Below are 15021 nucleotides of genomic sequence, written 5' to 3' on the forward strand. Positions count from 1 at the left end.
TAAGATAACTTATATTTTTAGTTTCCTTTCCTAAGATCACTTATGCAAAATTGATGCTTGAATTCACCATACTAAGCTGTTTAGACTTGGATCAGAATATTTTCCCCAGATTATCCCCAGTTTGTCTTCACAAGAACTTTTCTATATAAAGATCCTCCTGAATCCTGCAACTGCCCAAACCAAACAATCCTATGCTGAGTGCTTGGAGGGCAACTAAGTGGCGAAGTGGATAGAGTGCCAGATCTGGAGTCAGGAAGACCTGAGTTCAAATCCTGCCTCAGACACTCACTAGCTGTGTATCACTGGGTAGGTCACTTAACTCTGTTTGCCTCAGTTTCCTCACCCATAAAATGAGCTGGACAGTGAAGTGGCAAACCACTCTAGTGTCTTTGCCAAGAAAACCCCAAATGGGGTCACAGAGAGTCAGACATGACTGAAATGGCTGAACAACAAAGTGCTGAACACAGATTATGGAAAATGCTACAAATTCAGATAATCTAATAGTGTCTTGTGCCTCCTATAAATCATAAATAATCAGGAAATGATTTTTAAAACTGAAAAATTTTGCCTTAATGATAAATGATGATGAATACCCCAAATGGTGTTACCCATGCCCACAGGGGAGAAGAGCTAACAAACATTCCAAGACATAAATCTAACAGTACTTCTGGGCACCTCTGTTCTCATGGAGTGTGTAGCAAATCTTGCCTTGATAAAAGCTATTCTGAAAGCAACCGCATTTATTATAGTGCCTGAGCTGTTTGCCGACTAGAGCTGAAAAGGAGTTTCTTTTGCCTGGGATGAGATACATTATGAATTTTAATTTAGGACATAATATTAAAAGCTAAACCTGGATTAAAGAAGGGTGTGGGTTTGTTGTTTTGTTGTTGTTCTAAGCTAAAACAGTATTTAGTAGAGTGTGTGAGATAAAAAATTTTTATTTCAATTTTTCCCTGGGGGAAAAATGTGAATTTCCCTGGTTGTGAAAACCTGTTCAACTTGGTTACCCCTTAAGCAATAGCATGTGCCTTGTTTTGTAAAACTGTTTCAGTAAGTTCTCCTAACCATAATCAATCTTCTAAGGTGAAATATGGATCTGAGCAGATAAGTTGGGAAGAAGTCTTTCTAAATATTTTTTAAATGACTAAGAAAGGTTTACTCTCTTTGCCTTTGTAAACACCGCAGTGCTTTTTACATTCTTTGTTTTCAGAAAAAAAAAAACCTGGAGAAGCAGCTTGGCAAGAACTTGGTTTGCACCCGAAAATAGCCCCAGCTGTGATATATGATAATATTAAGCTTTTGAGTGGATTATTTATATGATTTTAGAAGTTGTGCTTTTTTAGTTAAAGTTGCGATCTTTCAAGAGAAATTGTGCTGGACAGAACCCAGAAAACAAATGGGAGGACTGCAAGAGATGAACGGAGTCCGGGTGCCATATGTTAAATTCAGAGCAAGCATGTGCATTTTGCAAAGGAGTGAAAAGAGTTGTTGTTGAGAAGTACCCAGAGCGATGTTTGTAGTTTACACTTTACATTTTGTTAAGTATTTAAGATTGCTTTAGCTGTACTCTTTGCCTCCAATGCTTTTTGGAACATGTACCCCCAGCAGCATTTCTATAACAAAGGGTTTTCAGTATAATGTGGAAATTATTTTTCTTTACTACTTAAGCAGTGAAGGGAAAAAATAGTGAATGGAAGCATCACCATGACATAAGCAAATGTATTCTTTTGCCTCAAAGCAGGACCATCTTATTGATAAATTAAAAATCTTAAACCACAGTGGTATGAGCACTTTCTGGAAATGTGTTAGGTTTTGGGGGGACCCTACAATATCATTTCCCAAATTACTTCACCAAGACCTTTTATGTCACTATACCTATGAAAGAGTCATTAGGTAATTAGGATCATTAATTCCAGAACTGGAAGGGATCTCCCTTAAGGTATTTTCTAGTCTAGCCCCTGGCCTTAAGAGCTTGACAACAACATTTCACCAGTGAGACTACTGAAGGTCAGAAAGGTCACTCAACTACTAGTGGTGAAGGGAAGCTACTGTCCAGGGTACCTTACTTTTACATAGGACATTTGTTTCCCTTTTACTTCATCAACAGCTTCTTTATTTTCAAAAAGCAATTTAAAAATTCAACTGGTATAATAATTGCCTCACAGTCCAAGAAGAATTTTATAAAAATTAGGAACATAAATTTCTTAAACAAATGTTAAAAAAGTCTAGTATTTATGGGAGAAAAAGAAATTTCACTTGTTTAGAACCACTCGTATGCCCAGGATTTTGTGGGACATGGAAATGAATTTTTTAATTTGATAAATTGTATAACATTATAAGGGGGAAACATAGCTTTAGGAATTCAGAGGTCATTAGTTCATTCTAAAACTAAGTTCATTTTCTCCTCTTTCTGTTATATATTAGCAAATGAGATTTTTAAGTTACTAATAGAAAAGACCTAGGTTTCTGTACAGTCCCCTACAAAATTAGGTCCTTAAGAAATTCTTGTAGTTGGAGAAATATATTATGCATTTGCAATAAGATTTCCCTTCTAAACCAGCTAACATTTAATTTCACAGTGAAGAAAACCTTATCATTTCTATGTAGATTTTGTGAAGGTTCTCAAATTAATGAATATCAACCCACGTTAAAAATATAAATGTAGCAGAACATCTACTTATTTGAACTTAAAAAAAAACCAGTAGTAACATCAGTAAGCTTTTCAAGTTGAGTTTGGCTTTTGCCCAAGATCTATGACGCTGCCTGAAATGATCATTTTGGCATTTTTGTATCCATTGATACACTTCAGTGCTGATGCTTTCATTCAAGGTCACATATTGTAAAAAAAATCTGATTGAACCATTGTGCATTTTGAGTAATGTCCAATAATGTTCTCTTTAGATAGAGGGAAATAGTCCCTGATAGTGTGGGGACACAAGTCAGAAGGAAAAACTATATACATGGTTGCCAGAAAAAGATGAAATAATTACAGAACAGCTTGGACATACACGTGTAAAGTAGAACAACCCTTTATGATAATTAGGAAAGGCACCGTACCTGTTTCATGGATGGATAGAAGATTTAAATATGCAGTACTGTAAATTGCTTTGTTATTGAAGATTTTTTAAATGAAACAGGTAAGAGGGAAAAGTGTAAAAGCAAAGTCTAATGTTTAAAAGGCCACGAATATGTAATACCTATCAGTGATATAATTATCTGTATTAGGCATTGGGCACCAATGAAGAAATCTCACTCTACATTATGATTTTAATTGTTTTTTTTTAGGTTAGAATTGCAGTTTAAGATAATTGGGGCATAATTCTTTTAGGGTTTTCAAGTCTTTGGAGCTATTGTCTGTTTTCCAGAAAACTCACTTTATGACACTGTAATTCCTAGTTGTAAGTTGGCAGTGACTCTCCTATTACAAATGCAATCACCTGTGACAATATGACTTCCTTAGCTCAGGCAGCTTGATCTCTGGGCAGGACATAATGGCGGATGACCAGATTATGGAAAAGGCTAATGCAAAAAGTACAAGAAGCTCTAGTTTGGAAACAGGCTTTGCAGATCACTGCCAAAGAATGACATTCATGTTTAAAATATGTCATAGGTGAAAACAGCAACAATTGCCACTGAGAGGAATGGGAAGCCAGAGAACAATGCCATGAACATTAATGCTTCCATTTACGATGAGATTCAGCAGGAAATGAAACGAGCAAAGGTGTCCCAAGCACTTTTTGCAAAGGTTGCAGCAACCAAAAGCCAGGTAAGAGCCTAACCTGAAACCAGGAATCAACAAGTTTGGGTTGGGGTTTTTTTTGTTTGTTTTGCTTTGTTTTAAATGAATGATGCCAGTAGGGTTGCCAGTACATCATCACCTCTTTTCTCTATGCACTTGAGTCGTGACTTGGGTCAACAGTATGCTTTTGTTGAGAGCATAATTTCTTATGGAGTATTAATTGAATTCACTACACGTTTATTTAGAGTATCTGGGTGCTAGAGATACAAAGCTGAATAATTAAGCTAATTCTTGTTTAACATAAACAGGGGTGGGGAATAGAATATGTACCCAAGCACATCCAATATTAGGGAGAGTATGATAGGGGTAAATGATACAGTGCTTTCAGATGGGAGTAGGGAAGGCTTGGAAAGGATTACACCTGACCTGTTTCTTCAATCGGAAGCTGGATTTAACAGGAGAAAACATGGCTGGATTGTGTTCCAGGTGTGAGGAATGCCCAACATAAACAGAGGAAGAAAGGAGCAGTACAAGAAGGGAGAATGACTAGGGGGTCTAATTTGGCTGAACATGGAAGAGGCAGCAAATAATGTGTACATCCTGTAGATGTTGCAGTCAGATTGTGAAGGACCTTAAATGTTGCATTAAGGAGTTTGCCTTTTCCTCTATAAGCAAGAAGGATCCACTGAAGGCTTTGGAGTGGGGAAGAAACATGGACAGACTTGAATATTTGAAAGATCAATTTGGTTGCTTTGTGAAGGAATTGATTAGGGTTAGAGGAAGTAGAATTGACAGAAGTTGGCCACTGATTGGGTGTGAAAGGAGGAAGAAGAAAAGTCAAATTGGAGTTGGTTGAAGGTTTGAGGCTGACTAGGGAGATGGTGGTACTCGCACCAGAAATGGGGACATATAGAGAATGGGCAGTTGGTGACCAGGATATAGTCAGATTTGTACATGTAGAACTTAGTTGTTGGTGGGAGATCCAGGTTGCAGATGAAAATGCAGCACAGTAGCTGAACAGAGAGATGGAAACATGGAAATAAAGATTTGGGCATCTTCTGCCTTGAGGCAATCATTGCAGAGTAGGTGAGATCTCCAGGGCAAAGAGAACAGAGGAAAAAGAAGGTTCAGAATGGACTAGGCATAGGACAGTGGGAATAGAGTAGGGGGAGGGATTATGTGGACAGTCTGAAAAAAGTCACAGTCAGTCAAACAAGTATTCATTAAGCACTTGCTTAGTCCTGGGAACTGCTAGGGGATATAGAGACAAAAATGAAATAGTCCCTGACCTCAGGGAGCTTCCGTTCTAATGGAGGAGACAGCATGTGTGTATATGTATATGTGTATATACATATACATACTCACATACACATACTATCTATCTATATGTATACACGCACATATATATATTGATAGGCAGATATAAATATATAATTAATACAAGGTAGTTTAGGGAGAGAGAACATTACATTTACAAATCCTGCTTGGTCATGATGAATAAAACATTTTAAAAATTTGCTGCTGGATCCTATTTACAAGTATAGGAGAATTGGAAATTTTGAGTAGTCACAGAGCGGCATATTATGGGGGGAGGAGAAGCCCTGAATTATTACTGTTACTTAAATATTCTAACTACCTTGGTTTCCCTTGTATAAATATTTAAAATAATAATTCTGATTCTTCTGTTCTAACTATAACCTCCCCTTGCTCACTGCTACTGTTATAAGGAAAGCTGAATTCTTTAACCTCCAAATAAATTTTCACATATATTGACATATTGTGTATTTTCCTTTTATGCAAACATCTTTCAAATAGTATGGATGTATGTTTTAATTACAATGCACAATATATTATAAATTTATGAAAATTGAGAATATAAATGCAGAAAAATAGCAAGTGAAAGGATATTCTGAGTAGTATTGCTACAGATTCTGCATTTTGTTTTCATCACAAGTAGAACAATCTTTGTGAGCAGTCAAACTATATATGCACATGCTGACGAAACAATTAAGAGAGGATCTAAGAGACTGAGCAGAATACAGAATTGTTTTCTCTTTTCAACAGAAACATTGGAAAATATTTCTATGAAAGGTATTATGGTCATTCCGGGCTTTAATGTCAGGTTTTACAAATTGCATACTTATATCCTGCCTGATCCAATTCAGCGAGCATCCATTAGGTTCCTGCTTTGTGCAAGTCCCTGTCCTGGGTGCTGGAGCCTCAATGATGACAAGCCTCCTGGCCCCTACACCCCAGCGAGCTTGTCGACTAGTGGAAGAAGGAGACCTGTCTGCAAATAACCTTCCCCAAAGTTAGAAAACTGTTATTCTCCCAAGTGATTTTATTGAGAATCATTTAGTTGTCCATTTCTGGTAAAATATACAATCATGCATTTGGTCCGTGATGTTGCAATAGACATTTTTAGCATTTAAAAAATTTTTACGGTTGCAACATCACGAGTGGAACTTAATGTAAGCTTCAGTTGAGGAATAGGTTGCTCTTTTTTAAGTTATAGGCTGTAAGGAATACTTAAGGGATATTTTGGAAATGTTATATAAAAATGATTAAACTCAAGCTGTGGACTGTAAAAATTATAGCTTTATAGGCCACATGCCTGCCTACCCTTCAATCACTGTCAAAGTGATAATTTCTACAATAATATGTTTCTTTTATTGTGGGATTCTAAACATCAAGTGCTGTTTAAACATTAAACTGAATTGTTTATGTTAGTGCTGTACTCAGCGTGTCATACATCAGGCCACTGTAATCTCTCATGGAATGTAAAATTCTGTCATGAATCATGGCTTGTATATCGGAAATTACTGTAATTTTGATTGGAAATTACAGGGCTCTTGAAATGTTTCTAATTATGATAGAATGTTAGAGCAGCTTCAAACCTGTATGCTTCTTCAGATGTCTTTATTTACATGGCAAGACTGTACATTAACGACAAATGTCCTGTTCTCCCTTTAGCCCCTTGCCTACCCCCGCCACTGTTCTCACTTTGGAAATTTAATGTCATAGTGAGGAGGAGCTCACATTCAAGTGTCTTTTCTCATTTCTTCTCTTGTTGACATGCCGTCTTGGAGGTTTAGCCTGTATCCTCAAAAACCAAGGTTAAAAGTTCTTCTTTCTCCTAAGGCAGAGGTATCTCCCAAAAAAGCGCAAACAGGCAAGCTATTATTTTTTAAAATTAAATTATGGAATTTAACCTTGATAAAAAATAGTTACTTTTTGTTTAAAAATAAAACATTGAGATCACACAGTTTTATATAACTCTGCCATCTCATGTTTGGCTCAACTGATCCCACAGGCTCTTTCACCTCTATATCGTGTCCTGTGGTTGAGCTCTCAGCTGCTCCCCTGTACCTCAATCCCTTTTAAAATGTAAGCTACCCTTCCCTTCCTCAAGACCCAGACTGTATCTACTGTATCACACAAGGGATGTTCCTGGACTTCTTAAATGGCCTACTTGCTTTTTGTCTGTGCTAAGGGCTGAATATTTTTCCAGTATGGAAGAAGAAATCAGCTTCTAAGCATTCTGCCCAACTGATTTCTTTCTGTCAGGTTGAGGTAAATCTCCCTGGTCCAGATGACTTCACAAAACATAAGCAGGGAATAAAATGACCAATCTATTTAGATTCCCCATGATCCATGGTACCCAAGTTGGTTCTATCACTGCTGCCCCCAACCACTTTCTTCTTCTCTTTTGCTCTCCTAAAACTGTCTTTTTTTCTTCTCTATGACATGAATAACCAAAATTATTACAAGGCATCAAATTCTGCCAACATAGGGAAAGTATCAATCCAAGAGACAAATAAAAACAGTTATTTACTCAAGTTCTGTTTTAACATGTTGAAGATGCAGATCAGGAAAAAAAAAGCCTAGAGAGCAGTCTAGCCTTGCCCTTGGTCAGCAGTTTCAATGCTAAAAAATAACAATTTGGAAGAGACAGCTGGCATTTCATGGTTTAGAACTGTACTCTAAGAGTAGTCTAGATTTGGACCATCCTTTGGAGAGAAGATTGGGGCTGAACGTGAAGTGAAGGGGAATTTATTGCCCTTACTTCTGTTCTGTGGCCTCTGACTCCTGTGGCTGAGGTGGTGCCCTGGTATCTCCATCTTTTGACTTAATCATTTACATTTCATGGGGCGCTCAGTAGTTAGAGAGGACAACATGAGCTCTCTAACCCATTCTGTAGTAAAGAGAACTTGATCATAGTGGGCTGCTCAGGAGCACAGTGAGGGGAGCAGGGAGCGGGCTTTCCTTCCTGGCTGTTAACCCAGGCCCTCAATCCTTCTAGAATCAAGACTTAGAACCCAATTCTTTGGATATGCGATCTAGAAGAGGAAAAGCAGACAAGGGTGATTTTGCTCATTTCTGTGTTATCAAAAAGCCTTTTGTTGCTGTAAAATTGGAATTTTCTAGAATTTTAGAAAACTTTGTCAGGTACATTAAACCACACTGGAATAATTTTTAATGGCTACTAAATTACAAAAATATGATTTGTACTTACACAAATCATAAATACGCTTATAGTCTTTGTTCAAATGTACCTAGAGCTGGAAGAGATTTTGGATGTTGTCTAATCCAACCTGTCTCACTTTGCAAATGAGGAAACTGAGGCCCAGAAAAGTTAAATCACTTGGCCAAGGTCCCCCACAGGATTATACAGGAATACATTTAGTAGGATTTATTATTACAAACTTACTCTATTAGTGTGTCTTCTTGATGGACACACATGGGACTTGATTTAATAGAAACTTCTGAGTAAATATGGCATAGGGTTAGATTTTTGTACTTATTTTGGAAATGTAAGTTACCTACATTGAACAAGAAAAAAGGTGAAATCTAAACATAGTGTAAATAACTATAAATGAATATTTTTATACTCTGAATATTAAAATAAGCAGCAGTTTTTTTCCAATTAAATCATATTGGGATTCTGTCAAACATTTAGTAAGATAGCACATTCAAATAATTGTGAAAGCAGAATCCCCTAATTTTACTGTTTAAAAAAAATAGTTGATTTGGGTAATAACCATTAAGGTATCATGGTTCAGTTACCATTCATTGGTTACAGTGTTTTCATATGGGAGCCAGAAATGGAATTTTTTCTTGATGGTGGCAGATGTTGAAATCTAATTTTATTCCACAGCAAACCCCTGGAGAGCTCTGAGACTTAAGGTGTATGTCCAGTGTGAGCACATTAGTAGTACTATAGGAGGTGCTTTGTATGTTGAAGTGTTCCATTGATTTTAATGTTTGAAAAGGTGGGGCTTCCCCATTCGGTAGTGTGGTTACGAAGCAAAGGCTTCCTGCAGCCTAGGATTGCGTTGCCAGAAGGGTTTGTAAAATTGTCTCCATGTACAAGCTCATTTGACTTGGGTTCCTTTTAGACAAAGGACCTTGATTATGAAAAGTAGGCTTAACACGACATGCTTTCTGTATTATCTTTCATTATTGTTACCTTTGGCCCTATGTCATTATAAAAGTTAAACATGGATACCTGTCATGTGCACATATTGATAAAGCTGAGAATTGTTACCTTCACACAAAGTGGCTCTACCAAGAGAGAAGGACAGGTGTTTATAAGTCACTAGCTTTCCTTTTAAATACATCCTAAATGGCTTCTTAGCTTGGATTCTAGGCCTTGAGGTAGTAGAAGATAGGGCTAAGGAGCTCTCACATTTCTCATGATCATAGATGATAAAAATCACTCTGACCTTTAATTTGAGTATAGGAATTCTGATATGGTAATCAGGATGTCTTCAATATAAGCGCCATATGGCATGTCACAAATCAATGGGACTAGAAATAATTTGGAGGGCTGAATATCTCTATCTTATACGGCTGCAAAGCTTAAAATAGCAATTAAAAAAAAAAACCTTTACCAAGTTTTGTAGCTTGCTAAGTAGTACAGAGTGATCAGATAAATGAAATAGGTGACATTTTGCCCCTCCCCCCCCCGAATTAATAAGAGATGGCCTTTATTTTGTTGGAATTAAATTTCATTTTGGTAGAAACTTGAGAATGCATCTGACTGATTGGTGAATCTTCATGCTAATTTTGAAATGCTCATTTTAACAAAATGTTTTTGGACAAGATTTCACCTAGCATTTTAAGGTATATAACAAGCCTATGTGGATTCAGGATCCATGGTTTCTAGTATTTGTGGCATTAGCATCTAGGTGTGTAAGGAAGGGTTAGAGGCAGATACCCCTAATCTGTTCCTCCCAGTTCTTGGCCTCAGCCCAGCCTCACTGACACTCAGTGTAGTAATCTCACTAGGATACAGAGTTCCAAGGAAAGTGGGGGTTGGGAGGTGGGAAAGAGAAAGAGAGAGAGAGGGAAGTGAGGGGAGGGAGAGGTGGGGAGAAGAAGAACAGAGAATGGGAGAAGGAAGGAGGGGGGAGGAGAGGAAGAAGAAGAAGGAAGGAGGAGGGAGGAGAGGGAGAGGCAGAGGGAGAATGAAGGAGGAGGAGGAGAGGAAGAGGGAGAAGGAGATGCATACAGTGTCCTGGACCAATTTACCTCTGGGAAGAGGAGAAAGGTGGCATGGGAGAAGGAAGAGAGATCAGTCAATTGAGTAACTCCACCCTAAAAACTCTTCAGGTCCTTCTAGTCATCTCAGAGTAGTCTGCATTTCTGGCCCCTTTTGTCTCTGAAAGTGCGTAACATATTCAGAGATTCCTGGTTTATACATGTCCTAAGTATATTCTCCATGAATGAACAGGGTGTCCTGTTTTACAGTTAAAGCTCATTGGCAACAGTAAGTCACTACAACAGTTTGGATCCATTTTTAAGAGACTACTGTTCCTTAGTCATGTTCGACTCTTGGACCAAGACCACTTGGGGCTATTGTGGCAAAGATACTGGAGTGATTTTCCATTTCTTTCTCAAGCTCACTTTACAGATGAGCATACTGAGGCAAATAGGGTTAAGTGACTCGCCCAGGGTCACACAGCTGGTAAGTGTCTGAGGCCCGATTTGAACTCAGGAAGTCTTTGTGACTCCAGCCCTGGCACTCTATGCACTATGGCGCCACTAGTTGCCCCACTGAGAGATTAGCATGTCTCATTTTCCAGTATACTAATGAACCTTTGTCATATCAGTTAGTTGAAGAAAAAGGTCAATTGGAATTAATGACTGTTGATCAATTAATTAATACAGAGGTGGTTTAGGGTAGGACGTAAGATCTAGAAAGCATTATTGTGTTCAGAGACTGATTTATTTTTGGAGCCCCGGTGACTAGCACAATGCTCAGTACATCTCAGGCCATTACTGTGTGCTTGCTGTTTGATTATTCAAAGTAGCTGAATTTGTTGGGTTTTGATTTGTCCGTATTTTAGATTAAGGGTCTGAGAAGTAAACATAGCAGTAATATAGCTAGCATTATACAGCAATTTAAGGTTTACAACCACTTTACATATGCTATCTCATTTAATTCTCAGAACCCTTATAAAGTTGGTACTATTATCATCCCTGTTTGACAGATGAGGAAACTGAGGCTGAGAGAAGAGGTTAAGTGATTTGCTCAGGGTCATGCAGCTGGTAAGAGTCTGAGGCAGGATTTGAACTATGATCTTCTTGACTTTAAGCCCAGCACTCTATCCAGTGTACCACCTAGCCACCCATAATGAATGGTAAGCTCTAGGTTGGATAGAACAGGTTTAGAAAATGGAGGATTTCTGTTTTTGGCAGAAAAAAAAAAATTGTAGATTAGGGCATTCATATGGGGTATACACACCCTGTGACTATCTCAGTATAATCTACTTTTACCAAAAAAATACATTTATATTCTGGCAAAGGTTGATTTTTGCCTGTAAATTTTTGGCTGCCTCATGGCTGTTTCTGGAAAAACTGAAATTTCTAGTTGATCTAAATTTGAAATTAGTTAATGAGAAATAACTCTTATGTTTTTCCTTATATCATAAAATACCTTTATCCTCACAAATATGGACATCACTAAGATAAGCCCAAGAAATTAATTCTGTAAGAAACATTTTTTATTTACTCCCCCCCCTTTTTTAATTTTAGGATTCCTCTTAAAATACTTCAAAATATTTGCTTTTAAAAATATTTTGCTTTGAAGTTATCTTAGTTTGTTAGTCTAGCCGTACCTTTGGCTCTGGCCTTTTTCCATCAGAGAAGCACGCTTGATTCTATGACTGTGTGCTCTTCTTTAGAGTAATTGAATCATGCTCACAGCATCTCTCTCTCTCTCTCTCTCTCTCTCTCTCTCTCTCTCTCTCTCTCTCTCTCTCTCTCTCTCTTTCTCTCTCTCTCTCTCTTCTCCTCCCTCTCCCTCTCACTTCTCTCTCCTTCCTCCGACTCCTCCTTCTTCTTCCTCTTTCTTCCTCCCTCCCCTCCTCTGTCTTAGGTAAAATATTCCCTTATTCTTTAGCATACATCCCCAGCGAAAATTCCCTGTGACATTTTCTAACGATTAGAAACAGAGCTTTAAATGGGAAAATTGGGCAAGGAGGAAATAACACATTTCTGAATCTGTGAATCTGTGAGCATTAGACCAGCTTTTTAAAAGAGAAATATTTTAGATGGTAAAAAACATAACCACCATCAGCATAATACATTGTATTTGTATAACAGCCTATAATTCTTTATGAACTTTTACATATATACATGATCTCATTTGATCCTCAAAAGAAGCCTGTTAGGTTGGCAGGATGGATACTATGTCTGTTTTATAATGAGGAAACTGGAGCCCATTCAAGTTAAATGACCAGGATCACATTGACTTAGGAATTCTTAAACTGAGATTTGTGAACCTGTATTTTTATTTTTGAAAAATTTGGATATCTGTTTTTCAGTATAATTGATTTCATTTGCAGCTTATGTGTTTTATTTTATGCATTTAAAGACATCAGTCTAAGGGATCCACAGGCTTCAAATGGGTCCATGACACACAAAAAGCCTGACATAGAGAATAAATGGCAAGAGTCAGGAATAGGACCCACATCTGTTGACTCCAGTGGACCTGGATGCCTACTCGTCGCAGAAATAATATATATTACCATCTGTAATTTGCATTTGCCTTTTTCTCAAGGGGGTGGTATAGGGTCAAGGGCTTGGAAAGAAACTTATGTGATAATCTTCCTTTCTGAGAAAGAATTTACCACAGAAGACATGCCACATTAACAGTGGGAAGTGGGATAGGATCAGGTGTCTGCAAAAATAGACTTGGGGAGGAGTAGAGATCAAAAGATGGGGATGTGTTTTTATCTGATAGTAGGAATTACTCAAATTGTTTATCATTCCATGAAACTTGGCACATAACTGTTGTGTTGAGCATTGTTTTTAAACAAAATATCAAGTCCTGAGTCCAGGTTGTAAGAGACATCCTTTATGTTGATGGTAAAGGTTCAGGATAGAAAAAAAGGCTAGTTTTTAACTTTCCCTTCATCATTGTCATTTTCCTCGTCAAAGTAAAACAGGCTGGATCCTCTAAATGAATGAGCTATGGAAAAAATTATAAAAAGTGCCAATAGAAAAATAACTGAGGAAGTATCAGTAACATTACAATTTTAGATGACTACAAAGCACTATAGACAGGTAAATGAATATATATGGGTTTTACTACTGTAGCATAGATTGTACAGTCTCTACTCCATCCTAAAAAAACAGAAACAGTATTTTAAGGAGGATCATATAATGCTCACTAATTTATCCCCTTGGACTTCTATAATCTTAATAATTTTATAATTATAGGTCTTATAATTTTACACTTTTGCCAGGTGAATAGGAACATGAAGTGGTTAATTACATAGACATAACCACTAAAAAAAACCCCAACCTTACTCTAAAAATTAATTACTACACATGTGAAAGCTCTATGCCTTATAGTCTAATCTTTTAAAATCTATAGTATCAAAATACTGTGTAGACTGTAGAAACAATACCAATTGTCAGTTCCAAAAAATCCAAATCTATTTTGAATTACTATATTTAGTTTTAAATTCACAGAAACGTCTATTTTCCTTTGGCTTCTTGAGTCAACATTTCAAATTGCCTTTGTGTATTTTCTCCCCAACAAGTCCTTTTTCAAACATTATCTTTCAGGTATTCCGTATGTACACACTGTTTCATAAACCATCAGCCTTCGCTGTTGCCTGAGTACTTCTGATTCAGTAAATCAGATCATAGGCAGCATGCTGTCATATAATAAGGTGTCTGATCCTTATTACCAGTTTGTTGATGCACAGACTCCTTCAAATTGACCATTGCAACACATGGTTTCCCCTGAAACTAGCTGTGATAATTAGCGTGGCTCTAATGAGACAGAATGTCACTGATCTTGTGCTGAACTGTCGAGTATCGACGCTACGGATGGGAACTGTCAAAGCCCGCCATCTGTGACAGAGCTTGGCAGATTCCAGTTGCAAGGCAGAGCATGCTCAATAGAGGGGTTTTAAACAAATGGTCCTTGATCAGAGCTTTAGATTTTGTTAAAGTGGAAGGTGTTTTCCCCCCCAACTTTTGTGCCAGGTTAAGACCATTATTAGATCAAAACATGAATAAATATTTAAACTGCTCGTATAGGTGGCACCATATCTTTTGTTTCATTGAAGAATTTTAAATACCTCTTGTTCCAACTGTCTGGCATTGTTGGTTAACACCGAAGCAGCCATTTAGGCGACTTTTACCTAATGCGAAATTGACTTTATTGGGGAGTTGTGAGGTGAGGCTTGTGGGTAAGGCAGGTTGGATTGCTAGAGGGAGAAGGGGAAAGGAAAAGGATTCAGAATTTGCACAGGGATGTACAAGTTAACTAGAAGAATTGAAATGAACAAGACAGTTGGATTTCTAGACTCCAGAGATGAGTTTAGCTTTTTGCTGGACTACAAGTCCAGCATTGCTTATCATTCCAAAATATGCTTTGTTGCCTTTTATTTCCTCCTCCTCTGGCAGACCACACAGGGCTTGTTCTGAAGAACATTTTCACTAATCTGATCAGGCAGCCAAATACGCCGGGAAAACTGCTTTAATGATCCCACTAATTACCTCAAGTCAATATGAACTGTATTATTAGACTGAGGGAAAATATTCCATTAGGTCTTCCCCTTGGGAGTTTCTCCGCTTTGTGATGTCACTGAAGCCTTCACCCTCTCGCTTGTAATTAATTTTATTTACACACGCAGGCACGCACAAGGTCACACCTGCACAACCAGAGCTGGCCAGGGAGCTAGTGGCACTCAGGCTTAATCAGATCTGTCATAATTACCATTCTGCATGTTTCTGACACACGCTGTGAAATATTTCAA

General features: G+C 37.7%; 1 protein-coding gene across 3 annotated transcripts in view; it reads left to right on the forward strand.

Annotated features, from left to right (window-relative positions):
• The window catches only part of SATB1 (SATB homeobox 1), a 94707-nt gene that overhangs the window by 52116 nt on the left and 27570 nt on the right, over positions 1-15021 (forward strand). For all 3 annotated transcript variants that reach the window (XM_036759972.1, XM_036759971.1, XM_036759973.1), the window contains exon 9: positions 3611-3766. In XM_036759972.1, coding sequence (XP_036615867.1) covers positions 3611-3766 — 156 coding nt within the window. The remainder of the gene's footprint in view (positions 1-3610; positions 3767-15021) is intronic.

The sequence above is a fragment of the Trichosurus vulpecula genome, chromosome 5 (genome assembly GCF_011100635.1).
Source record: "Trichosurus vulpecula isolate mTriVul1 chromosome 5, mTriVul1.pri, whole genome shotgun sequence".
Taxonomy (NCBI): domain Eukaryota; kingdom Metazoa; phylum Chordata; class Mammalia; order Diprotodontia; family Phalangeridae; genus Trichosurus; species Trichosurus vulpecula.